Source organism: Dendrobates tinctorius, unplaced genomic scaffold (assembly GCF_039654945.1).
Source record: "Dendrobates tinctorius isolate UK_male_01 unplaced genomic scaffold, ASM3965494v1 ptg000115l, whole genome shotgun sequence".
In the NCBI taxonomy this organism is placed as follows: domain Eukaryota; kingdom Metazoa; phylum Chordata; class Amphibia; order Anura; family Dendrobatidae; genus Dendrobates; species Dendrobates tinctorius.
The window spans coordinates 23774324-23801701 of NW_027361783.1; the positions used below are offsets into that span (position 1 = coordinate 23774324).

Here is a 27378-nt window from a genome sequence, read left to right on the forward strand (position 1 = left end):
AGAGACGGGGAGAACTTGGCCCCCATGCTGACTCCAGTCTTCTGCAGAAAAAATCTGCTGTTAAAAGAAAAATAATTGTGACTGAGTAAAAACCTTACTGCCATTACCAAAAAATCCTTGTGATTTCTATAGCATAATTACTAAATGTTTCTAAGTGATAAATTAAGGAATCTATGGCCACCCCATGAGGGATCGATGGATATAATGAAACCACATCACTTGTAATCCAGGAGTATTGATCCTCCCATACAAAATTTTCCATCATGGTAACTAAAGCTTTGGTATCTCTGATGTAACTAGGGATTTCTTTCACCAGAGGCTGTAAGTAATGATCCACCCATTCTCCTAATCTCTCTCCCAAAGATCCAATACCTGCCACTATAGGACGTAGTGGAGGTGGAAATACATCCTTATGGACCTTAGGGAGGGAATGGTAAATAGGAACAATTGGACAGGTGACATGTAAATAGTCAAATAACCTCTGTGTTAGAGCCCCATTGAATAAGCCCTCCTCTAGCAATGCTTTAAGCTCCCCATTAAATTCAATAGTAGGATCATAGAATATTTCTTGATAGGCATGAGAATTCTCAAGGTCTAATAAATTCAACTTTTCATACAATCCTGCATTAAGAATAACTACTCCTCCCCCTTTGTCAGCCTCACGTACTAACAGATCTTTATTACTTATTAAATCCTTTAAAGCCATTCTTTCTTTTGTAGATAAATTATTTCTATTTATAGGGTTATTTCTAATTTCTTTATCCAGCTCTATAAGTTCACTTTCCACCAGCTCCTGGAAAGAATCCAGGACTGGTGGTCGTGACCTCAGGGGATAAAATTGAGGATTTTTTGTATGAAAGGTTGAATTCAGATCTATATAACTATCTGTGCTTTCACATTGTAGTTTTTTTGCAGACAAAAGTGTTTTTTGTTCTTCATACGATAACATGATATCTTCATCTATAATAGGCATATCATCATATAACTTTGTAACATTATCATCAGAAAAATGACATTTAATGGTTAAATTGCGTGCCAATTTGTTAACATCTAGCAAGGTTTTATACAAATCAAAGTTATATGTCGGACAATAGCCTAGTCTTCTAGATAACAAGGAAATTTGATCTTCCGTTAGTATATAACTAGAGAGGTTCCATATAGGAACCTCTAATACCTCCGATTTTTGTTCCTTTGCGGATTTCTTCTTGCTGGCACTATGGTGTTTCCGCCCGCCTCTTTTCCTCCGTTTTTTGAAACCTTTCTAGAATAAAAAGTCCTTTGTTGTATTCCAGGATTGTATACGCCGCCATTTTCTTCAGTAGAAGTGAATGAAGATGAAGAATCCAAAGTGTCCTCTGTAGAATTGTATGAAGAGGAATCTGAACTTTTATTCCCATCTGAAAAAGTCACTTTGTTTCTATTCTGTGTATACAGATTTTTCTTTAATGTAGGGCATGGATAGGATTGCCAATTATAGACTTTATTTTCTTTGTAGTCTTTCAGATCTCTTTCAAACTTTCTTTTCTTAATATCTGTAATAGAATTTTCCAATTTAACCAAGTTTGATTTCATTTTATCTTGTAATTTTTGAAAGTCCACATGTTGTGAAAATTTAGCCAGATCATTTTTAAGATCTTTGATATCTGTCTATATGGAAGCTAGGTGAACTTCTTCCTCCTTGATAATCAATTGAATAAGCTTCAAGGAACATGTGCTGAGAATGTCCTCCCATTTTCTCTGGAATTCCTCACTAAAATGAGCTGTAGCTTTTTTCCGTAGTCTTAGTCCGCGGGGAATCATCTCCTTTTCAAGATATACATTTAGAGAGTTATGATTCCACCAAGTTTTTATTTCCTTGCTCATTTTATGCTCCAGATTTTTTATAATGGTGGACAATTCATCAGGAAGTTGCACCCTGTTCACATTGCTGGCTTTAAAGATCTGTGCAGATCTGTCTAGTCTATTGGCATAATCATCCACATCCAAAATTGTCTGTTCTGTATTCATGTTAAAGTTCAATCATTAGAATCTTCTGCCTAATAAGGGTAGGCACAGCAAGAAAAACTCTCATAGATAAAAAAAAAAAAAAAGGAAAAAATGCCAGCTTACCCAGTTGGTTTAAACCATAAGCTGCTATACTGTATAGGCTCTCAGCAGCGGATAAAAGACAGGAGCTCTTGCCAACAATAGATGGCAATGATAAAGGTTTAGCCGAAACGCGTCTTGCCGTGCGCTTTACAGCAGTAATTTTTCCCATCTCTGCCTATATTCATAATATGCTGCTATGGATAAATATTTTTAATCTACGTTTGAAATAAAGAAAAAGATTTTTTACGTACTTCAAACTTGGCTCGCTGGATTCATCTCCTTTTCGCATCTATTGTTGGCAAGAGCTCCTGTTTTTTATCCGCTGCTGAGAGCCTATACAGTATAGCAGCTTATGGTTTAAACCAACTGGGTAAGCTGGCATTTTTTCCTTTTTTTTTTTTAATATAGAAATGGCTCTGCAGTTATCGACCGTGGCCATTACACACATGACGGAGCTGTGCTGTTCAACTCTGCGACCATCTTATCACTGCAGGCACTGACCCTGGTCGAATGTATTATTTGTTTTATATAGCGCCATCCTATTCCGCAGAGCTTTACAGACACATTATTGTCTTTGGAATGTGGGAGGAAACCGGAGAACCCGGAGGAAACCCGTGCAAACATGGGGAGGACATACAAACTCCTTGCAGATGTTGTCCTTGGTGGGATATGAACCCAGGACCTCAGCCACCTTGTACCAGTGGGCATCAATGACTTCTGTTTAAATCAGCTGTTGGGGCACAAAATTGTGTGTGCGCCATGCCACAAAAGAGGATGTTGCACCAGGATGTGTAGTCAAAAGAGAAAGCAGGGATGTCGGCTGCTAGGGGCGATTCATAGGGGTCCTGTCCAACAGCTACAGAATATGGACATGGACACTGGTCCAGGGTCCTGTGAATTTATTTGCTCATGTCTAATTATCAGTATTAAACAAATATTGTCAGGTCGCACAAAACACACTGATGTGTCAGTAGCATAGATTAACATGAGAAACAGATCGGCAAGAGCTAGTGAATTTATCCTGAGGATCATTTTTACACTGTGTGTACCAGATTTTCTGAAATGTCATGTAAAGGGATACTATAAAATACAGAATCCGAAAAATCTGCTGCATTTACACTCCCATAACACTAAGGGCATGGGCTGATGATCAGTGAATGCTGTGGGTTGGACACTGCGTACTTCCGCAGAGTCCAGATGTTACAGCATAGTGGAGGGGATTTCAATAAGTCCCATGTCCACTATCTGTGCACAGACGCCCGCAGCTCACCTGAGGAGATGGACATGTGGCGCGTCTTTCCAGACGGCAGCATGTCTATTTCTCTTGTAGAGATGTGAGTCTCGGCAAGATAAGCGTCACCTGTACTAGTCTCGGCAAGATAAGCGTCACCTGTACTAGTCTCGGCAAGATAAGCGTCACCCGTACTAGTCTCGGCAAGATACACGTCACCCGTACTAGTCTCGGCAAGATACACGTCACCCGTACTAGTCTCGGCAAGATAAGCGTCACCTGTACTAGTCTCGGCAAGATAAGCGTCACCCGTACTAGTCTCGGCAAGATACACGTCACCCGCGCTAGTCTCGGCAAGATACACGTCACCCGTACTAGTCTCGGCAAGATACACGTCACCCGTACTAGTCTCGGCAAGATAAACGTCACCCGTACTAGTCTCGGCAAGATAAACGTCACCCGTACTAGTCTCGGCAAGATAAACGTCACCCGTACAATGTATTGGATGCTGTGAATCCGCACGGTCCAGTAATCAAAGCAGATTCACCTGCGTTCAATAGCCGGCAGGGACGCAGCGGACATGTGTTGCTTCCAAAGTGCTACTAGTTCCTGATCGTGGGCACCTGGCCTAACATGGTAAGTATCCACTTGTTTTTCCGCAAATGATAGTGATGCAAATGTGAACAATACCACACGACTGCATGAAAGACATTTTCTGATCCAGTATGACTTTCACTAGAAGTGCACAGAAAGATCCTGTAAACGTCACACTTGTGGAGATAAAATAGAACAATATATAGGGGAAGAATGAAAAAGAGAAAAAAAAAAAAACCTGACGTGAGATTGAGATGAGAACTAAACATATGTGGTAGAAGGGAGGCAAAATCCCCAAACTAATTAGCCATTTTTTCTTCTTTACAAAGGAAACTCGTCCACCGATTTATTCTGCCTAATCCACGGGCAGCTTGGTTACAGAAGTGAGGCCGGCATGGGAGGAGCGGTCCGCAGGTCGGCCCCCCACCAATATCTCTCATTTATGTAAAAAAAGAGACTCTTGTCAATTAAGTAATATCAGAAGGAGAGAAGCCAGAGGGGGACGATGAGTGGATCTTCTACCTGTGCGCTTCTCTAAAGGGAACCGGTCAGCAGGTTTTCGAGACATCATCGGAGAGCAGCATGATTTAGGAAAAGACTCCCAGATTCCAGCGATGTGTCACTTAGTTTACGGAGCGCAGCAGTTGTGATAGTTTTTTTTTGATGTAGCAGAGTTCAGAATGCTGACCCTTCCCCCACCACACATCTCTATGTATAAAGTCTATTAACAGTGAGCTGTTTATTAGAGGAGGAGAATTGGTCGGTGTATGAGTGTCTGATCAGTAGTCCAGGCAGTGATAGTCTCCTGGTGATAAAACCGTCATTTTAACTAAACAGAACACAGCCAACAAAGTGACACATCCCTGAACTCTGTATCAGCCTCTATCTCATGCTGTCCTCAAATTACATAGTAAATCCTGCTGACAGATTCCCTTTAAGTCCTACAGAGTTTCATAGTAAAACATAGTTGTAACACGTACCCTGTCTAAGCAGACTGGTGGCTTTGAAGGCAAATGTGCATTTGCGGAGACTGGCCACACACCATTCTGGGACATTAAACAAGATGATTAATATCACCGCTCAAACTCAGTCACTAAGGGGCATTTGGCAGCCTGACACCCGCGCAGCCTCACATCTGGGCCTGACGTCTGAGAGGAAAGCTTTCATTTAAGTTTGAAAGGTAAAACATCTTATCCTCAAACCACTGTATACCTTGGAGAGCTTTTGGCTGCTACATCTCCCAACCCCATACATTCATGGCTGGACATGTGTATGTGCTGTATGGGGAGAGGGGAGTAAGAAACTAACTTCAAGTGAGAACAAAATGACAGGACATGTTGGAATTGAACATGCCTTACCCTCCCTCCTTTCTAGAATCTGCCATTTTGGGAATAGTCTGGACACTCCCGCAGACAACAGATAGTGAGCTGGTCCCACCAAAACTACCTGCAATCATTAAGGTTAGGTTCCCACAATGATTCTTTGTGGAGTTTTTCAAACTACGTATTTTCACTCCATAAAAATTCAGTGTCTCTTCTCTGATTTTTCTGAGCAGATTTTCCCCACAGCATTCTATTAGATGTGGAAAATCCTCAGGCCAAAAAAAAAAAAACCGCATATGATTTTAGTGTGTTCACAATGTGGAAACGCACAATATAAACTCATGTAATCCGCACATGACTGTAATAAAGTCTTGTCATAGTAAAATACCAGAAACAGCTTTATTTAACCCCTTAATCCCCCAGGATGGTTTGCACGTTCATGACCGGGCCAATTTTTACAATTCTGACCACTGTCCCTTTATGAGGTAATAACTCTGAAACGCTTCCATGGATCCCGGTGATTCTGCCATTGATATATTGTACTTTCATGTTAGTGGTAAAATTTCATTCAAATAACTTGCGTTTATTTGTGAAAAAACGGAAATTTGGCGAAAAATTTGCAAATTTCCAACTTCGAATTTTTATGCCCTTAAATCACAGATACGGCACACAAATAACTTAATAAATAACATTTCACATATGTTTACCATCAGCACAATTTTGGAACCAGCTTTTTTTTGTTAGGAAGTTATAAAGGTTAAAAGTTGACCAGCGATTTCTCATTTTTGCAACACCATTTTATTTTTACGGACCACATCACATTTGAAGTCGCTTTAAGGGGTCTATATGATAGAAAAATACCCAAAAGTGACACCATTCTAAAAACTGCACCCCTCAAGGTGCTCAAAACCAGATTCAAGAAGTTTATTAACCCTTCAGGTGCTTCACAGGAATTTTTTTGAATGTTTAAAAAAAAAAAAAAAAAATGAACATTTAACTTTTTTTCACGAAAAAAATTATTTCAGGTTCAATTTTTTTTTATTTTACCAAGGGTAACAGGAGAAATTGGACTGCAAAAGTTATTGTGCAGTTTGTCCTTAGTACCCTGATACCTGGGGGGAACCACTGTTTCGGCGCATGGCAGACCTCAGCAGGGAAAGAGCGCCGTTTGACTTTTTCAATGCAAAATTGGCTGGAATTCAGATCGGACGCCATGTCACGTTTGGCAAGCCCCTGATGTACCTAAACAGTGGAAACCCCCCACAAGTAACCCCATTTTGGAAACTAGACCCCCCAAGGAACTTATCTAGATGTGTGGTGAGAACTCTGAACCCCCATGGGCTTCACAGAAGTTTATAACGTACAGCCGTACAATTAAAAAAAATTATATTTTTTCCACAAAAATGATCTTTTCACCCTCAAATTTTTATTTTTCCCAAGGGTAACAGGACCCCAAAAGTTATTGTGCAATTTGTCCCGAGTACGCTGATACCCCATATGTGGGGGTAAACCACTATTTGGGCACATGGCAGAGCTCGGAAGGGAAGCAGCGCCATTTGACTTTTTTGGCTGGAATTTGTATTGGACGCCATGCCGTGTTTGGAAAGCCCCTGATGTGCCTAAACAGTGGAAACCCCCCACAAATGACACCATTTTGGAAACTAGACCCCCCAAGGAACTTATCTAGATATGTGGTGAGCACTTTGAACCCCCAAGGGCTTCACAGAATTTTATAACGCCCGGGCGTGAAAATAAAAAAATCATTTTTTCCACAAACATGATCTTTTAGTCCCCAATTTTTTTATTTTCCCAATGGTAACAAGAGAAATTGGACGCCAAAAGTTGTTGTCCAATTTGTCCTGAGTACGCTGATACCCCATATGTGGGAGAAAACTACTATATGGACACACGTCAGGGCTCGGAAGGGAAGTAGTGACGTTTTGGAATGCAGACTTTGATGGAATGGTCTGCGGGTGTCATGTTGCCTTTGGAGAGCCCCTGATGTGCCTAAACTGTGGAAATTGCCCACAAGTGACCCCATTTTGGAAACTAGATCCCCTAAGGAACTCATCTAGATGTGTGGTGAGCACTTTGAACCCCCAAGTGCTTCACAGAAGTTTATAACGCCCGGGCGTGAAAATAAAAAAAATTGTTTTTTTCCACAAAAATGATATTTTTGCCCCCAATTTTTTATTTATCTATGGGTAACAGGAGAAATTGGACCCCAAACGTTGTTTTGCAATTTGTCCTGAGTAGGATGATACCCCATATGTGAGGGTAAAACACTGTTTGGGCACATGGCACAGCTTGGAAGGGAAGGAGCACCATTTGACTTTTTCAATGCAGAATTGGCTGGAATTGAGATCAGACGCCATGTTGCGTTTGGAGAGCACCTGATGTGCCCAAACAGTGGAAACCCCCCAAATATAACTCCAACTCTAACCTCAACACACCCCTAACCCTAATCTCAGCCCTAACCCTAATGAGAAAATGGAAATAAATACATTTTCTTTTAATTTTATTATTTTTCCCTAACTAAGGGGGTGATAACGGGGGGTTTGATTTACTATTTATGGCGGTTTTTATATTTGGCAGCTGTCGCACGCTAAAAAGACGCTTTTTATTAGATTTTGCATCATCACATTTTGAGAGCTATAATTTTTTCCATATTTTGACTCACAGAGTCATGTGAGGTCTTATTTTTTGCGGGACGAGTTGACGCTTTTATTGGTACCATTTTCGGGCGCGAGACATTTTTTGATCGGTTTTTATTCCGATTTTTGGGACGCAGAATGAACAAAAACCAGCATTTCAAGAATTTCTTTTGGGGGGGGTGCGTTTACACCGTTCTGCGTGCGGTAAAATTGATAAGGCGGTTTTATTCTTCGGGTCAGTACGGTTACAGCGATACCTCATTTATGTCTTTTTATGTTTTGGCGCTTTTATGCAATGAAAACAATTTTAGATAAAAAATAATTATTTTTGTATCGCTTTATTCTGTGAGCTATAACTTTTTTATTTTTTCGCTGATGTTGCTGTATGGTGGCTCGTTTTTTGCGGGACAAGATGACGTTTTCAGCGGTACCATGGTTATTTATATGCGTCTTTTTCATTGCGCGTTATTGCACTTTTTGTTTGGCGGTATGATGATAAAGCTTTATTTTTTGTTTTTTATTTTTTAAGGGGGTTCGTTAAGGGGGTTAACTAATGGGACAGTTTTATAGGGTGGGTCGTTACGGACGCGGCGATACCAAATGTGTGTACTTTTATTGTTTTGTTTTCTTTTATTTCCAAAAAATGAATTAGGGAATATTTTTTTTTTTAATTTATTTTGCGATTTATTTATAAATTATTTTTACTTTTTTTTAAACTTTATTACAATGTCCCAGGGGGGACATAACTGTCATGTGACTGATCGCTGATCTGTCACATCACAGATCGCTGTAACAGATCAGCGATCTGTCACAGGCAGTGCAGAAGGCTTCCTTGTGCCTGCGCTTTCCCTAAACCCCCAATGCACTGCGATCGTGTTTGATCGCAGTGTGCCAGGGGTTAACGTGTCGGGAGCGGTCTCCTGACACAGTGCCGGGTGTCAGCTGTGATAATCAGCTGACACCCGGCCGCGATCTGCGGCGCTCACCACGTGGGCGCCGCTGATTGCTATGACGTACTATCCCGTCCCTGGGAATTAAGTCCCAGGGCACATGGACGGGATAGTACGTCATATGGCAGAAAGGGGTTAAAACATGACATACCAAAAGGAGAGAGAAAAAAAAAAAAAAAAACGGTGTCAAAAAAGCAAAGAGGTGAATTTCTGAGCCCCTATGTGGCTACAGATTGTGCACACTGTCAGGATCCCTCAATTGTCAGATTGAGCAGGCGCTCACGTGGCGACTAGATTCTTATCTGCCTCGCTCAATAGAACATGGATAGAAGCAGATGAGAATCTAGTCCTCAATGATGGCCTGATCGATCTGTTGACTGAGGGAGTACTGGCAGCGTGCATAATGCACACATTCAGGGTCTGCCAACCTGCTGTCACACGGGGGGGTCACCAGAAATGTAGCTGGTGCCAGAGACCCCTTTAAAGTCTGCTCCGATGTGTTACACTCATGAGACTCACCTTGTGTTCTCGTTGTACTCGTAGATCTGCACTTTTCCCATTATGTTAGGGCTGCTGTCGTCACTTCCCACAGCTATAATAGGAGAATGAGCTCGGGAACTAAACACACAGAACAGAGGTTTTTAGTACGTCATTAAGGACCAAAGATGTAACATAACGAAGGCTGCATCACACTGGGCGACCACACATTGGCTATATGCCTGCCGATCAGACAGGCAGACTGCACGGCCATGTGCACCGGACACCACCTTCTAAGAAGCATATTGCCTGTTCACACATGAGAAAGTGCTGCCGAGAATATTAAAGCAAGAAACCAACATGCTGAGTAATCGGGAGACAGATCGACAAAAGGAAAATCATTCCCCGATTGTCAGCCATTGCACCTTAATAACACGTCGTTTATCACTGCCGAGCCGATCTTTGCTTCATTCATTAAAATGTACAATTTGGAAATATTAATTGTATAATAATAATGAGTCGATGGAAAATAAACACTGGCCAAAAAAAGGGAGATTTTTGTGTGTACTCACCGTAAAATCTCTTTCTCTTAGCCTTTAATTGGGGGACACAGAACCGTGGTGTTATGCTGCTGTCCACTAGGAGGCGACACTATGCATAATCTGAAAAAGATTAACTTTGGCTCCTCCTCTGCAGTATACGCCCCTGGACGGCGTCAGCCTTCTCCAGTTTTGTGCAAAAGCATTAGGAGGAATATACCAGAAACATAACCATGCCTGTAAGAAGGCTACTAAAAACGAGCTCAAACAACAATATGAGAACCCAACCGTAACAACGGCCCGCAAGGGCAACAGGGTGGGAGCTGTGTCCCCCAATTAAAGGCTAAGAGAAAGATTTTACGGTGAGTACACACAAAAATCTCTTTTACTCGGTCGCCTAATTGGGGGACACAGAACCGTGGCACGTCCCAAAGCAGTCCCTGGGTGGGAAGCAGAGGACGAATATTGTGCTGACAGTCCCCTAGATTTGGGGTACTGCCGCCTGCAGGACCCGTCTACCCAGGATCGCATCCACTGAGGAATGGGTATGCACTCTGTAGTGTTTTGTAAATGTGTGCAAGCTAGTCCAAGTGGCTGCCTTACACACTTGATGTGCCGAGGCTTGATGCTGAATGGCCCAAGAGGCCCCTACCGCCCGCGTAGAGTGTGCCGTGACACCGGCCGGAAGAGGAGAATTGTTAAGGCGGTAAGCCTCTTGTATGGTGGACTTGATCCACCTAGCACGGGTGGCCTTGGAAGCCGGTAGGCCCTTGCGAACGCCTTCTGGAAGAAGGAAAAGTGAATCAGACTTCCGGAAGGGAGCAGTCCTAGACACGTAAATACGCAATGCCCTGACAAGGTCAAGCGTATGCAGAGCCTTCTCCACTCTATGAACGGGAACCGGGCAAAGAGATGGTAGTGAGGTTTCCTCATTGAGGTGGAAGCTGGAAACAACCTTCGGAAGGAAGGATGGGACTGTACGGAGAACCACCTTGTCCTGATGGAAAACCAGGAAGGGTTGCCTGCAGGAAAGTGCTGAAAGTTCGGACACCCTGCATAGCGAGGTGATTGCCACCAGAAAAACCACCTTCTGTGATAGAAGGCGGAGTGAGACCTCCTTAAAGGGTTCAAAAGGAGGTGTCTGCAATGCTGTCAAGACCAGGTTGAGGTCCCACGTCTCCAATGGATGTTTGTAGGGGGGAACCAATCGGGAAACCCCTTGGAGAAAAGTCTTCACTTGCGGCTTGTTAGCAATACGCCTCTGAAAGAGCACTGAAAGCGCTGACACCTGGCTCTTAAGCAAGCCCAAGGATAGCCTGGCGTCCAGGCCTGACTGAAGGAAACCGAGGACCTTTGGAAGAGAGTAGGGGAGTGGGATCTGTCCACGAGATTCGCACCATGTGAAGAAAGCCTTCCAGGTACGATAGTAAATCCTGGCTGAAGCTGGCTTTCGAGCCCTGATCATGGTTTTAATGACGTCCGGTGAAAAACCTGCTTGGGTCAAAACCCAGGTCTTAATGGCCACGCCGTCAAATTGGGAGTCCCTGAGTTCTGGTGGAAGAATGGGCCTTGTGACAGAAGGTCGGGACGTATGGGGAGACGCCAGGGAGCGTCTGCTGTGAGTTGCATGACATCGGCGTACCATGTACGCCTGGGCCAGTCTGGAGCGATCAGGATGGTGGGAACTCCCTCTTGTTTGATCTTCCTCAGGACTCTGGAGATCAGGGGGAGGGGTGGAAAAATGTACAGAAACTGGAACTGGGTCCAGTCCTGAACTAGGGCATCTGCTCCGAGCGACTGCGGATCGCGCGTCCTGGCCATGAAATTGGGAACCTTGGCATTGAGATGGGATGCCATCAGATCCACGTCCGGGGTCCCCCAGCGATGGCTGATCTGACGAAAAACTTCGGGATGGAGAGACCACTCCCCTGAGTCCATTCCTTGTCTGCTTCCCAGTTGTCCACACCCGGAATGTGGACCGCAGAGAGTACCGACCTCGCATCCTCCGCCCAGTGTAGGATACGTGTTACTTCGTTCATCGCCTGGATGCTGCGGGTCCCGCCTTGATGGTTCACGTATGCCACCGCCGTGGCATTGTCCGACTGTACTCTGATATGAGAGTCTGCTAGCAAGTGATGAAAGGCTTTCAATGCCAGGAAGATGGCCCGAATTTCCAGGATGTTGATGGGCATGGTCGCTTCCATTGGTGACCACTTGCGTTGCGCTCTGTGATGTAGGTGGACAACGCCACCCCAACCCGTAAGGCTTGCGTCGGTGGTCAAAACCTTCCATTGACCGGAGAGAAAGGATTTTCCCCTTGCAAGCGAGGTTGGCTTGAGCCACCAGTGCAGGGACCTCCTGGTTTTCGATGATAACCGGAACTCCCTGTCGAGGGAGAACGGATTCCTGTCCCAGGACTTGAGGATGGCCAGTTGAAGGGGTATGAGGTGAAACTGGGCAAATGGTACCGCCTCCATTGCTGCTGCCATCCTGCCAAGTACTCTCATGGCATACCCGAGAGATCAGGGGGACTTGCGGAAGAGAGTGCGAACTCCCAAACGGAGGACCAGTGCCTTGTCCCTGGGGAGGATCACCAGACCCCTGGAGGTGTCGAATAGCATCCCCAGGAAGGCCAGAGACTGACTCGGGGTAGTCGAGGACTTCTGTAAATTGACTAACCATCCCAGGCGACTCAGTGTCGATTGTGATTGAGATGTTGACCTCGCAGTCCTTGAAGGTGGGGGCCTTGATGAGAAGGTCGTCCAGGTATGGAACGACTACTATGCCTCTGGAGTGTAGAATGTCCATGGTAGCTGCCATGACCTTTGTAAATGTTCTGGGAGCCGTGGCGAGACAGAACGGGAGGGCCACAAACTGGTAATGGTCTTGGTTGATTGCGAATCTAAGAAATCTCTGATGGGCGGGAGCAATCGGTATATGCAGGTATGCGTCCTGTATGTCTATGGAGGTGAGATATTCTCCTTTGTCCATGGACGCAACGATTGACCGGAGGGATTCCATGCGAAAGTGACGAACTCGAACATACTTGTTGAGTTGCTTGAGGTCTAGTATGGGTCGGACGCTGCCTCCCTTCTTGGGCACCATGAACAGATTGGAGTAGAACCCTCGGAAGCGCTCGTCTGCTGGAACCAGTACTATGACTCCTGCTTGCAGGAGGGAAGAAACCACTTGATGAAAGGCTCGAGCTTTGAGTGGAGGTTTTGGAGGAACGGAGAGAAAGAACCTGTGCGGTGGGCTGGTAGTAAACTCGATCTTGTATCCTGAAGACACTATTTCCTTGACCCACTTGTCTTCTGTAATAGGCAGCCAGACCTGCTGAAAGAGTAGCAGTCATCCGCCTAGAAGTGGGGTGTCTTCCAGAGGGCATGAGTCTACCCCCGGTAGCATTGGATATCATTGTATCCAGCTTTTCACCGAAAAGATGTCCACTGAAGTACGGGAGATTTGTTAGGGACTTTTTTGAGGCCGCATCCGCCTTCCATTCTCTCAGCCAGAGAATACGCTGGATTGTGATGGCGTTTGATGCTATTCCCACTACCCCTCTTGCAGAATCCAACGCTGCATGGACCATATAATTTGCCACTACTGCAATTTGCACCGCCTGGTCCGCCAGCTGAGGATTTGAAGCTTGGAGGCCCTGTTGCAATAGATTAGCCCAGGCCATAATGGCCTTGGTTGCCCAAACTGAAGCAAATCCGGGAGCCAGAGAGGCACCTGCCGCTTCGAAGATTGAACAAGCCATGCGTTCTACCTGTCTGTCTGCTGCGTCCTTGAGGGTTGAGTTGTCTGGCAGTGAGAGAAGTGTTTGTGCTGCCAGCCTAGAGACTGGGGGTGGGGTCCACTTCAGGTGGATCTGTCCAATCCTTAGTGTCCTTCTGTGAGAAGGGGTACTTTGCTTCCAAGTATTTGCGATTGGCAAATTTTTTCTCAGGCTGCAAAAAATGCTTAGAAAGTATTTTTTGAAATTCCGGGTGATTAGGGAAGACCTGAGATGGTTTCTGAACACTTTCAAAGGAAATCTTGTGTTCTGGTGCTTCCGGGGTTGGATCAGAAATGTCCAGCACCCGAAGTATGGAAGAGATTATATCTTCAACTAGCGCCGTATTGCTAGGGGGACAAGGGACCAGAGTGTTCTCGGTTTCATTATCTGAGTTAGAGTCACATATGCCCTCGCGACCTGTGGGTCCGCTTATGTCTCAAACTGTCGGAAGCGGCCTGTCCCTGAGACCGGATGTCCCTTTGTCATAGACTTCGACATCTGAGTCGCCCATTCCGGCGCAGTAGCGGTCGCAGAAGCGTTGGTAGGGACTTCTTGGGGTTCTGATCCTGTGTTTTGGGTATAGTCCCGGCAGTGCGGGTACGTGATGCCGCTGGGGAGAGTGGCCTTGCAGGCTGTGCAGACTGCATAAAAGCAGTCTTGTCTGGTCCTTTTCATTGAGCCCGACATAGTGCCTAGAGGCTGATTAGCAGAGGCCCTACAAGGGTATCTACGCAGAGGAAAAGGAATAGGGGAGCGTTATATGTTATATGAAGTCACAGCTGAGTACAAAGAACCCAGCTGTTATCTTACCCCACCGGTGCGCCCCCTAGGTCCAGCACCGATAAATCCCAGTCCTGTGACCCCCCAGAGACCGCTGTGCTGCCTTCAGCTATGTCTTCAGGTGCAGCAAGATGGCCACCGGAATTGTGAGGTGGAGGGGGAAGGGGGCGGAGAGCTGAAAAGGGCGCGCGGAGCTATGTAAAAGCGCGCCCTTCCTGTCTCAATCCGCCCCTTAAATGACACTGCAGAGTGTCATTTTCATCATCCGGGGGGCGGGAATAAGGCGGCGACTTCAGCTAGGCCGAAGCCGCGGCCTAAATTTGATACCTCATGCCCAGAAGGGCTCCAGGACGGCGCGGTTGTCCGGGGGGCGCGAATTCAAACCAGACCCCCCCCTCCCGAATTGAACGGTAGGCTAGCGGTGGGGTCATGAGCGCAACCTGGGCCCTGTGGGGGGTCTCTTTGAGGCGCTATGCAGCTGGTGCTGCCGCAGAGATGGGCGCAGGGAGCCCTGTCTCTGACAAGTGCCATGTCTGCCTGCACCTCCCCCAGTCCCAACAGGAGTCCGCAGCTGGGCTGGGGTCCCTGGACTAGTAAGTGGCTGAATGGTGCCTGGTACAGGCCCTACCTGCGGTGTCTCAACCTAATGCCCCCAGAGGGGGATTAGGGAGGGTGCTGCTGTCACCGTCAGGGGGCTTCATCCTATCCTCGACCTCAACCCAGAGCCCAAGGGAACTGGGGAAGGAGGGGGGGGGGTCTCGACTTCGAATCAGTACCCGAGGGACTGGGGAAGGAGCGACATGGGGAAGAGCCATCTCGACCTCAACCGGGTACCCCTTAATAGGGGACTGAGGAGGGAGCCATGCCGGGAGTCTCGCTGGAGACCCGCTTTTCTTCATTTGTAATCCGTTGAAAAAAATCAAGGAAAAAAACGGAGTAAAAAAAAAAATCTTAGGTGTGCCTCCTTGCGACACTAAGCAAAAACTGGAGATGGCGGACGCCGTCCAGGGGTGTATACTGCAGAGGAGGAGCCAAAGTTAATCTTTTTCAAATTATGCATAGTGTCGCCTCCTAGTGGACAGCAGCAAAACACCACAGTTCTGTGTCCCCCCAATTAGGCGACAGAGTAAAACGAGGTGCTCAAATTGTCACTAAATAGCATAATAATATAGGAAGGTGGGTGTTTATTGCCCCGAGTCATATGATGGAGTGGAGCCGGGGTAGTCGGAGCCACATATGACTCCATGATTTACAAAAAGATCGCTCCGGCCCAAATAAACTCCAGCACTGATCACGGAGCGGATTGAATGACATATAAAAGTAGATCTACATTTATTTAAAGGCTCAACTGCAAGTCCAAGAACTGCACAGGCATTTCCCCTAATAGCGAGTTATGGGACAATTTTATGGTCTCTTCTATAAGGCTGCCATCATTTATAGGACACAGAGATGGAGAATTCTGCGCTGACCCTAATGATCGGCCAACACATACGTGAGGGCACTGGAAAGGAAAGCCCCACAGGAGATGTATGGCATCCGTGTACGGTACAGTATAGATCCTGGAGGTGTGGGTAGGGTCCATATATAAATCTCTAACATGTGCTGCAGTTTATGCCATCACACGTCTGCCGACGCTCCAGGACAGTAACTAGCCACTGCTGATCTCCGGTAGCCAATTCCCGGGGACCGGAGCCAAGATACCCACTAACCTGGAGGGATTCCAGGAAATACAACTGCAGCTCAGCTTACAGGAGATTTCATGCTGCAGAGACCACTGGCTGAGATTCATCACATCAGGGGCTTCGTATATTCTCACCACACCATCTGCAGAGCAGGTCGCCAACATCAGGCCAATATGCTTGGGAGCAAACTTGACGTCGGTCACGGACGTCCTGCTGTCCACCAGTGTAGTTCTCTTCACCTAGACATACGTGATCGAAATTAAAAATAATATTTTTTACAGAACTACTTTACAAAAGGTCAAAAGAATGTATGAAATAAGTTATAGTTTTGTTCACAAAATTAGTCCCCCACCCTGTTGTGTATGTTGTGTTGTAAGGCTAGTCTACACCTTCAGGGAGATTTTTCTTTAATTTACTTAAATGTATGCATTTGGGGCTAAAAAGATTTTTTATTTTTTTTTTTACAATAAGGCTGTGTGCAGACGCTGCGGATTCATCCGTGCGGATTTTGCAAAATCCGCAGATAAATCCGGAGGTCAAAAGACCTGTGGTTTATCTGCGGATTGGCCTGTGGTTTTGCCCTGTGGTTTATCACCTCTACAATGGAGGAGATGGTAAACCGCTGCAGAATCCGCAGAAAGAATTGACATGCAATTCTTTCTGCAGATTTGAAACCGCAGCAAAATCCGCGCTGAAAATTCCGCAGCATCTGCACAGCGGTTTTTAATTCCCATAGGGAATAATGGTACTGTACACCGCAGCAGAAACTGCTGCAGATCCGCAGGGCCAAATCCGCAACGTGTGCACACAGCCTTTCATTTCACTCCAAATTTGGCACAGTTTGCCTCCTATAGCCTCTATGTTGCACGCCATAGATGGCTGCAGAATGAGTTAACGGAGATTCTGTTTGTGAGCTCCTCCCCTCCCTTCACAATACCATTTGCCCAAATTACTGCATGCAGGGTTTATTCTTCTATACATATAGTCCAAGTCCCTCCATAACTGAGGATATCCACATGAAGTGCAAGATTAGGCTCAGTGGACAGTGTGGCAATGTCAATATTATTTGTTTTGTGCCAATATAATTACATGAAAAAAATAAATAAATAAAAAAATAATGAACAAAACCCCCTGATTTAAGCAATAGGTCATTTTTGGATGACACATTACCTTTATTTTCACAGCAATCAGTCTATATACCATCAAGTCTATACAGGAGGAAATAACGGGCAGCTCTATGCAAAGCAAAACAGTGTTCAACAATCGGGCGTAACATTTGACTAAAATCAAAACTGGATCAAAAATTTCAAAAGGGTGGAAAATAAAAAAAAAAAAAAAAAAAAAAAAAGATCATCAGAATATCTGCCATACGATCCCAGATGACCAAATCAATGCACGAATCCAGAGCGGCAGTGACCGTGCATTAGTCTTAACAACCCTCCTGAGGACACTTACAGCTCTGGACGGCGGGCGGCGACCCGGCCAGACACAGGATTACATACACCACTGTGACACTGTGATTCCTGTACATACAATGAAAGCGCAAGATCCTCTTACCCAATGACTTTGTCCTCTAGGCTTGTCGTTAGATTCGCCTACGATTTCTTCCCACACCGCAGCCGTTCTGTCAAATGAACATGACGCCAGCACCTGACCAAACTCCGGATGGGCCCACGTTACCCGCCATACCGACCCGCTGTGTGTCTGAACACAGGCATGAAAATTAGTATCTGGCCACATTACACTTAAAAGGGGTTGTCTGAGCAAAATTAAACTTTGCCCCAAGAGACTGGATGTGTAAAGCCAATGGCTAGTGATAATGGCAAGGAGGCTGGAGAAAGGGTCTCCACGCAGGACGTAAAGTGCCCTGAGCTGAACCCAGGTGGGTGCCAGTAAACATGGCCGAGTTTGTTCATTGTCACATAACCAGTCCCCTAAGGAAAGTTTAATATTCCTCTTTAAACACACATCTATTAATAGACAGAAATGGAGAAAAAAAGGAACAATAGGAACCATATTTATCATACGCATGCTAGTCTCCACAACAGAAATTCCACCAATAGGTATGTGTTGGATGCGGTAAATCTGCATGGTTCAGTGAACACATAAGGATCTACCTGTATGGTTAGAAGATCGCAACGTTTTGGACGCAGCGAAAATATGCTGCATCCAAAGTGCTGCTACTTCCGGATTGTGGGAACGTAGCCTAAGACTGACCAACCATCAGGGGATCTCACCATTTCCAGCTACATCTACCAACAATATGTCAGGGTTGGACAGGTTGAATCTTTTTTCGAGGGAAAGAAAAGCATTAGAATAAATGGCTCCAGATATGGTCGACATCTGGTTGTCTATTACTCCCAGAGAGACAACGTTCATCACTGGGCACAGACACTGAGCGAGAACTTCTCATGAAATAATTTCTGTCTGTTCACACGACATCTTTTATACTCAGGCGAACTCGCCAAGATACTTCTATAAGTCGGCCTTTATTTCTGAAGCTTTTGTGATTGTTTTATGAGCATTTTTCTGACGGGTTTGGCTGTTGGTGGGTTCTCCCATGATTTTTCTGACATCTTTTTACTATCGTCAAGAAGAGAAGCAAGAAGTGTAAGTTATGGCAAGGATCACCTTAAAGGGAACATGTCACCCCCCCCAGGCGTTTTTAGGTAAAAGAGCCACCTTGTGCAGCACTAGTGCTGCGCTCTGTCAATGTGGCTCTTTTACTTAGCATCCGTTCCACCGCAGAAATAATGGTTTTTAAAATTGGTCAAAAATGCCTGAATTTTGACAGGGGGGCAGGTCTTTCCCCCTCTGACAGACGCCTCGCAACCATCAGTCATTTATTTCTTCAGTATTTGGCGCCACCTCCTCAGCTTCTTTTTAAATCATGGCGCCTGCGCTGTACTATATCTTCTTGGGCATGCGCAGTTAGCACTACCCGTGCTCTCACATCACATCCCGGCCTTCCTATCGCGCGGCCAGAGATCCCACCCTGCAGTCGCTTATGATTTATTCACACTGCGGGGCTGGGAATCTTGGGCATGAGAGACGCAGAGAACTACTGGGCATGCCCAAGATTCCCAGCCCCTCAGTGTGAATAAATCATAAGCGACTGCAGGGTGGAGCCTCTGGCCGCGCGATAGGAAGTCTGGCATGTGATGTGAGAGCACACACAGTGCTAACTGCGCATGCCCAAGAAGATATAGTACAACGCAGACGCCATAATTTCAAAAGAAGCCGAGGAGGCGGCACCAAATACTGAAGAAAGAAATGACTGATGGATGCGAGGCGTCTGTCAGAGGGGGGAAAAGACCTGCCCCCCTGTCAAAATTCAGATATTTTTAACCAATTTTAAAAACAACTAGATGTGTATTTCCTGAAGGAAGTACAGATAGTGCTTTGAAATGGAGCCCGGGCTGCCCCTTTAAGAGAGACTTGCCTGCTGCCCCTGCAAGACTTTCAACTCAGGATCCGTTTTAACTGTGGGTGCCTCTCAGGGGCCACTTTGGCCTGTGGGGCCTCCAGGGTCCAATTTGGTGGGTGGGGGGCCCCCCCCCAGGGTCAGATTTGGAGGCCAGGGTGGCTCAGCCTCTGATTTGTAGACCAGGGTCGATCAGCCTCCGATTTGGAGGCCGGGGTCAATCAGCCTCTGATTTGGAGCCTGGGGTCACTCAGCTTTCGATTTGGCGCGCCGGCCCTTTTAGAATCACTTTGGCGCGTCGGCCCTTTAAGAGCCAGTTTGGCTCACTGGGCTTCTAAATCCACTTTGGCGCACATTCTCTCTCAGGGGCATGCGTCATGTGATGAAGCTAGATTTGCATTAGTGCTGTGGGTTTCGCTTTAAGAGCTGAAATTATCTGCCAGAAACTCTGTCCTGGAGAGATAATGTGACGTTCGTAGGCGTTGGCATAGTAACTGGGTGTGCCTGCGCATATCAATGAGCTTAACTGCCATTTGAATTGCCTCAGGGCATGTTTTCCCTGTGGCAACATTTTCCCATTGAAATGCATTGAGACAGAGCATTCCAATGACAGGAAAAAAGTTTTTAAAACACAAATTGCGCAAAAACTACAAATCCGATCGACACGAAAAACACTTAGCACACCACTCGTGGACGATGGCTTCGAAACGACACCTCAACGGAGTCTGTGCGTGTAGCGGTTCGGGCTGCATTAATTGCGGAAATCAACTGAATAATAATAATACGAAGAAGAAGTTAGCAGCGTTCGGCTTACAATATAGTGGTTTTTTTAAAGCACTATAATTATTTCTGAGGTGGAAGGGACGCTAAGTAAAAGAGCCACATTGACAGAATGCCGCACTAGTGCTGCACAAGGTGGCTCTTTTACTTAAAAACGCCTGGGGGGGGGTGACAGGTTCCCTTTAAGTAAAAATAAACAAGGTTTTTATTGAAAATCAAAAATACAAGCCAAACAAAAAAAACATTTTAAAAACAATTATAAAGCCAATCGGCTTAAACAATCACCGGAGGACCATGTAAGGGCCAAGTCAGATTCCTCCACTGTGTGCACCGAGGTGTGCTAAAGATATTGCACTCTTAAAAGACAAGTCCTAAAAAAATAACTGTTCTGAAACAAAAGGCAATAAATCAAGTACAATTCATGGGTAATGAACAGTTAAAGATGGAAAAAATACTACATATTATTTTAGTGTTATAAAGCCCTCAGACAAGGATAACTGTTAATGATTGATAAATAGGACAGGGGCAATTTTCTGTAGAATCCGAAAAGTAAAGATACAACAAAACATAATAAGAGGACACTGAGGTCCAGATGGGTAAAAACCATGTAGGACCCACTAGTAGAAGTAAGAGATAGACATCACCCGGTCCCATCAAGGTTTGTGGGGAGAAAAGAGCACCAACGAGTATCGCCACACAGTGTAGCTTCTTCAGGGAAAGGGATATCGAGAGAGAGAGATCTGCTTCTTTCTCTGCCAGAATTGATCAGCCATTATCAAAATTCTCAATTCTGAAGTAAAATCTGTATTCAGTCAAGACTTTCCCATTACTGAAATTACCCTCCTATAAAATCTTGTCAGTAAGCTCCGGTCATCTCCTCTCAGTAAAAGAAAGTGTCTTCACTGAATAAAGATTTTGGGTTCGCTCACATCCGCATAAAAAAATAAACAATTAATCTGATGTTCATTCTGAAGTCGGACGAGATTCACGTGGGTGTGTGACTTTCTCTCACCTTCCATATGACATCCATCTGACATCCGAATGCAGTCCGTTTTTATCATCTTTTACATACTGTAATTCTTTATGTAACTTCAAGCTACTTTACAAACCTAATAAAGCATCATATATACAGATATAGACAGACCTGGTGCGGTGGAAATCGGGCTTGGGGTTGATGTCAGCTGGGATTTGTCAAAATTCACAGCAGCCATCAAAAAAAAAAAAAAAAAAAAAAAAGGCATACAGGCCTGACGTAGTCCACAATTGGAATGCTGAAGAACATAAAAAGAGAGAAAAAGACAAGACACTGTCCCTCATTCACCAATCTATTAATTAGAAAACAAATTCCCATGCAGGTCTGCCGAAGTCCATGGCAAACCCAGAATCCAACGTCCAAAGGGTACGAAGCCTAGTTCAGTAACTACACTACTCAGAGGTGAAGAGTCACGCTGACCTCTATGACACTCGGCGACGCTGATGAGCAGTGCAGTTACTGACATCACCTCTGTTCAGAGTCACCGGGTTCTCGCGGAGCGCAGAGGGACTTGAGTGGCTGCTGCTACAACCTGTGGAGCTTTGTTCTCAGAACGAGGCTCCATAGCCTTTGGATGTCGGATTTGGGGGAACTTTTTGTTTTCTAATATATTGAACAAGGGACAGTGTCTTGATTTTATTCCTCTCTTTTTAGGTTCTTCAGGTTTCCATTTGCGGACTACGTCAGATTCCCTGGAATAAACCGGACCTGCATGGCTTTTTTTTTTGGCGAATCAGAGAAAGCGCGCGTGTGTGGGGGTGGTTTTTTTTTTTTTTTAAATAGTGTACCCTGATTGCCACAGCACCAGGGCAATCGGGAGGAGCCGGGCTGAGCACAAGAACTGGCGCATCTAATATGATGCGGCACTTCTGGGGCAGTTGAAGACTTGTATTTTTAGACTGGGAAGGGCCGAATAACTAGGGACCTTCCCAGCCTGATAATATAAACTCTGAGCTGTCTGCTTTACTTTTGCTGGTTATCAAAAATAGGGGGGACCCCACGTTTTCATTTATTTAATAGGTTAAACAAGGCTAAACACCCTTTAGTGCCCCATGAAACACACTGAAGGGTCCTAGTTTATTTCTAGGGATTATCGAATAGCTTCAGGTAAGTGTTTATCCGAATAGTTATAGTACTTACCGAATAGCTGCCTCGATAACCCAGATACCTGCAGCGCTCCCACTAATCAGCTGTTCGGCGCCACAGCTGCATGTGTCGAGGCTGTGTGACAGTCATAACACATGTATGGAGAAGCCTGTGTGCTATCCATGCATATGTTGAACAGCTGATTATTGGAAACGCTCCAGGTATCTGGGTTCCAGATGAAGCTATTCGGTACGCGTTATAGCTGTTCGGACAAGTGTTTATTCGAAGCTATTAGATCATCCCTATTTATTATATGTAGGGGGCTGTCACATTAAATATCTACAGAACATCTATCTACTACCTATTCTCAGGGTTTGGGCTGTAAACTTACTGTACTTGGCTGATGAAATTTCGTGGTTCGTTTGAGAGGTGTGCGAGAAAAAGAGAAAAAAAAAAAAAAAAGGACTTCACAAGTATGGTCTTTGTGCCTTCGGTTTTTCTCTTCGCATCCATTGGCAATCCTCGGTCATTTTACGCGGCCATACGCTGCAGGTTTTTTCTCAGCACAAATCCAGCTGAGGAAGAACTCACAGGTGAGCACAGCCTCACAGAACACCACTGATGCGAGCACATTAGCACACTGCACTCAGTGTATATACGCAGATGGGAGCGAAACCTTTACCTCAGAATGGAGTATTTTGATAATGACTAATCAATTCCGGTAGAGACAGAAGCAGCTCTCTCCAATATGATCTATTACAAAGTTGCTTATTTTCATGCGTACTATTCATTCATGAAATAAAAATTAAAATGACGGCTACTCTAAGTAAATCTATTATGTTAGGTGATTCCACAGGGAAATCAGCCTGAAAAGATGTCATGTGCACATACCCTTACAATAACTTCTAGCAGTTTCTATGACGTTCTCATGGTTCATATGAGAAAAAAGAAAAGGGACCATGCAGTATCTGTATTAAATTACCGTATATACTCGAGTATAAGCCGATCCGAGTATAAGCCAACCCCACTAATTTTGCCTCAAAAACATGGGAAAACTTATTGACTCAAGTATAAGCCTAGGGTGGGAATTGCCGAAGATACTGGTAAATTATAAAAATAGATAAGAATAAAAGTAATGCTGCACAGTGAATAATGGTGGCCCAAATACCATAATGCTGCACAACATATGCCCCCATAAATGCTGCACAGTGAATAATGGTGGCCCAAATACCGGTACCGTAATGCTGCACAACATATGCCCCCATAAATGCTGCACAGTGAATAATGGTGGCCCAAATACCGGTACCGTAATGCTGCACAACATATGCCCCCATAAATGCTGCACAGTGAGTACCGTAATAGTGGCCCCAATGCATGATAATTTATTGGCCAAGTGATAGAATTACCGGTAATCCTATCATGTTGCTGCTGCCCCTGCTGGAATTTAAACAAAAAAACACTATATACCGTACTCACCTCCGTTGCTGACAGCTGCTCCTGAGCGTTGCCGGCTCTTCAGTGACTCAGGCAGAGGGCGCGTGCTATCCACGTCATCGCACCCCCTGTACGTCACTGCCAGAAGAAGGAAGGCGGGAGAGAGAGAGGCGCGCAGCGACTTGTAACACCGCCGCCGGGACACTGACAGGCTGCAGGGGACCACAGACACATACCGGTGACCGCGGAGATGACGGGGACCAGGTAAGTTTGAACCGTAACCCGATTATAAGTCGAGGGGGGTCTTTTTCAGCCCAAAAAGGGGGCTGAAAAACTCAGACTTATATTCGAGTATATACGGTATTATGCGGTGCACAAATACGTGCAAATCACAAACATACAAAGGGTAGCCATTAATAAATACAAGAATGACACTATTGCTATACATGTACAAAACATGAGGCTCTTGGTTTACAATTTTTTTATGAAAAAGTGTAAGAGCCAACCAACCACACCAAGTGACCAGAGTTTGGATCGACCCTACCTATACAGACTCACCTCTCCATGTGCCCACACAGGGCAATGGGGAAAAGTAGCTTATAATAGAACTGCTTGGGGAGAGATGGGTGGGATAAGGAAGCACAATCTGGGAGGGGGCTACACTACCAAAACCAACTGCAGATAAAAAAAAAGTCTGGGCAACATGGAGGCGAGTCCCTGGAGTTAGGGTTCATCCATGAGACCGGTTTGCTGTGGTTGGATGGCTTTTACACTTTTTTTTTTTTTTAAATACAAAAAGATAAGGGGAACCCATCATCTCTAAAGGCTATTAACCTACAGATATTAGGGTTAATGGCGTGTCAAGGCTACACGAACACTGCATTGAAAGCCTGGCTACAGGGAGGAAAAGGGGAAAATAACTTTATTCCTACCAGCAGCCTCAGGCTTTCAGTCATAGTGGAGCAACGTCAGTCACTGCTCAGTACATAGTGAGTGGCGGCACGCCCCGGCACTGACTGACAGCTGGCTCAACAGCTCATCAGTACAGAGCCGGCTGTCAGTTAGTGCCGGGGAGCGGTTATAGCCACTGCTCACCATGTACTGAGCGGTGACTGAAGCCACTCCTCTATAACTGAAAGCCCAACGTTGCTGGGAGGAATAGTATTAAGTTACGTACCGGTAACGGTATTTTTCGGAAGCCCATGACAGCACCACGAGAGAGGGGATCCGCCCTTTAGGAACAGGAAACCTACAGATACAAAAAGGGCGGCACCTCTCCCACGCATCAGTTGGATTACAGAGCTTGAGAGGCTACCATGGTTAGTACACAACATATAATATATACAACCTATCTACCAGAAATATTTTATACCATCTCCCACATACAGTAAATTGTGGACAATCTTCTAAAGGAGTGCACCCCTATATGTGAACAAGGGAGGGAACTAAGGGTGCTGTCATGGGCTTCCGAAAAATACCGTTACCGGTACGTAACTTAATACTTTATTCGGACTCCCATGACAGCACCACGAGAGAATTACAGAGATGTAAACTAACTTAGGGAGGGACTACAGCCTGCAGCACCCTTAGCCCAAAGGTGAGATCTGAGGAGGCACCCATGTCTAACCGGTAGTGGTTAAAAAAGGTGGAAGGAGATGACCAGGTGGCCGCCTTACATATCTGATCAATTGACACTCCAGATCTTTCTGCCCAAGATGATGCCATGGCACGAGTGGAATGCGCCCTCAGGTTCTGCGGAGCCGGACCTCCACCTGCTGTGTAGGCAAGAGAGATAGCCTCCCTAATCCACCTTGCTAATGTGCGTTTCGATACCCTACAACCTTTCCTGGGACCTTGGAAGGATAGGAATAATGCATTCTCCTTCTTCCAAAGATCCGTGGCTGCTAAATATTTAAGTAAGCATCTCCTAATATCTAATGCCTGAAGTTTTTGCTCCTTAGGGTTGGTCGGATTAGGGAGGAAGGAAGGCAGAACTATCTCTTGTGTCCTGTGAAATTGTGATGCTACCTTGTGAAGGTATGCTGGATCTGGCCTTAGGATTACTCTATCCTGTAAGAACTCTGTGTAAGGGGGTAATCTGGAAAGTGCCTGTATGTCGCTCACTCTACGTGCGGATGTTATCGCTACTAGAAATGCTGCCTTAAGAGATATAATCTTTAATGAGGCAGAATCCAAAGGTTCAAACGGACTCTCTGTCATGGCTGTAAGGACTAAGTTTAAGTCCCAAGGCACACATCTGTCTTTGTGTATGGGTCTCGATCTAGCCGCTGCTTTGATGAACCTTGCTACCCAATAGTTATTGGCAATATCACATGCAAACAAGGCTCCTAAGGCTGAAACCTGTACTTTTAATGTACTTGTGGAGAGACCCAATTCGAGACCCCTCTGGAGAAACTCCAGAATATGTTTCGTGGGAATTCCGTCTCTGACATCAAACTGAAAGGTGGACAGGAATTGCTTCCAGGTCCTAGCATAAATGTTAGTGGTAGTCAGTTTTCTGCTTTTTAGGAGGGTATCAATTAAATTTTTGGAGAACCCTCTATCCTTTAATAGAGTCCTCTCAAACACCACGCCGTCAAATGGAGTCCCGCTACTTGCGGGGGGCTGACTGGCCCCTGGTAGAGGAGATCCGGAAGGTTTGGTAGTACCCAGGGATCGCATACCGACATGGTCCTCAACCATGCGAACCAGGTCCTCCTGGGCCAAAAGGGGGCAATTAATATGACTCTTGCCCGATCTTCCCTGATCTTCCTCACTACCAGAGGTAGAAGATTTAATGGTGGGAAGGCGTATGCCAGAGAAAAGTTCCATCTTATCAGGAGGGCATCCACTGCCAGTGGATTTTCCCTGGGATTCAGAGAGCAGAACGATTTTTCTTTTCTGTTTTCTCTGGTGGCAAAGAGGTCTACCTCTGGCTGACCCCATCTGCTGACAATCTGGTGGTAAATATCCCTGTTCAAAGCCCATTCTCCTTGCTTTAGAGCCTTGCGGCTTAGAAAGTCTGCCTTCACGTTGTCTTTTCCTTTGATGTGGAGGGCTGTTAAAGATAGAAAACTTTCCTCTGCTATCTGAAGGAGACGTTCTGTTATCCGCATCAGGGCGTCGGAGCGGGTTCCACCTTGGTGGTTGACATATGCTACCGCTACCTGGTTGTCTGAGAGTATCCTCACGTGATGGCCCTGTAGGTACATAATGAGTTTTTTGACTGCCCGCTCTATCGCCAATAGCTCTCTCTCTTTGGATGAGATCTCAGCATCAGAATCCCAACGTCCCTGTACCACTATGTTCCCCATATGGGCCCCCCAACCGAAGGGACTAGCGTCTGTGGTTATAATACGGGTTATCTGCGTTACCCAGGGCACCCCTGAGGCTAGGTTCTTGTCATCGAGCCACCATCTAAGCGACGTAACAGCTGAGGGGCTTAGCAACACTCGACCTTGTAAGGAGCCTTTCAAGGCCCTGCTATAAACCAGGACGTCCTTCTGAAGGGCTCTAGTATGGA

General features: G+C 45.5%; 1 protein-coding gene across 1 annotated transcript in view; it reads right to left on the reverse strand.

Annotated features, from left to right (window-relative positions):
• Positions 1-27378, reverse strand: part of SEH1L (SEH1 like nucleoporin) — a 53936-nt gene that overhangs the window by 16560 nt on the left and 9998 nt on the right. Inside the window, exons 3-5 of the mRNA XM_073590044.1 lie at positions 17656-17802; positions 16126-16337; positions 9359-9457 (exon numbers count right to left, since the gene is read on the reverse strand). Of these exons, the coding sequence (XP_073446145.1) occupies positions 9359-9457; positions 16126-16337; positions 17656-17802 (458 nt within the window). The remainder of the gene's footprint in view (positions 1-9358; positions 9458-16125; positions 16338-17655; positions 17803-27378) is intronic.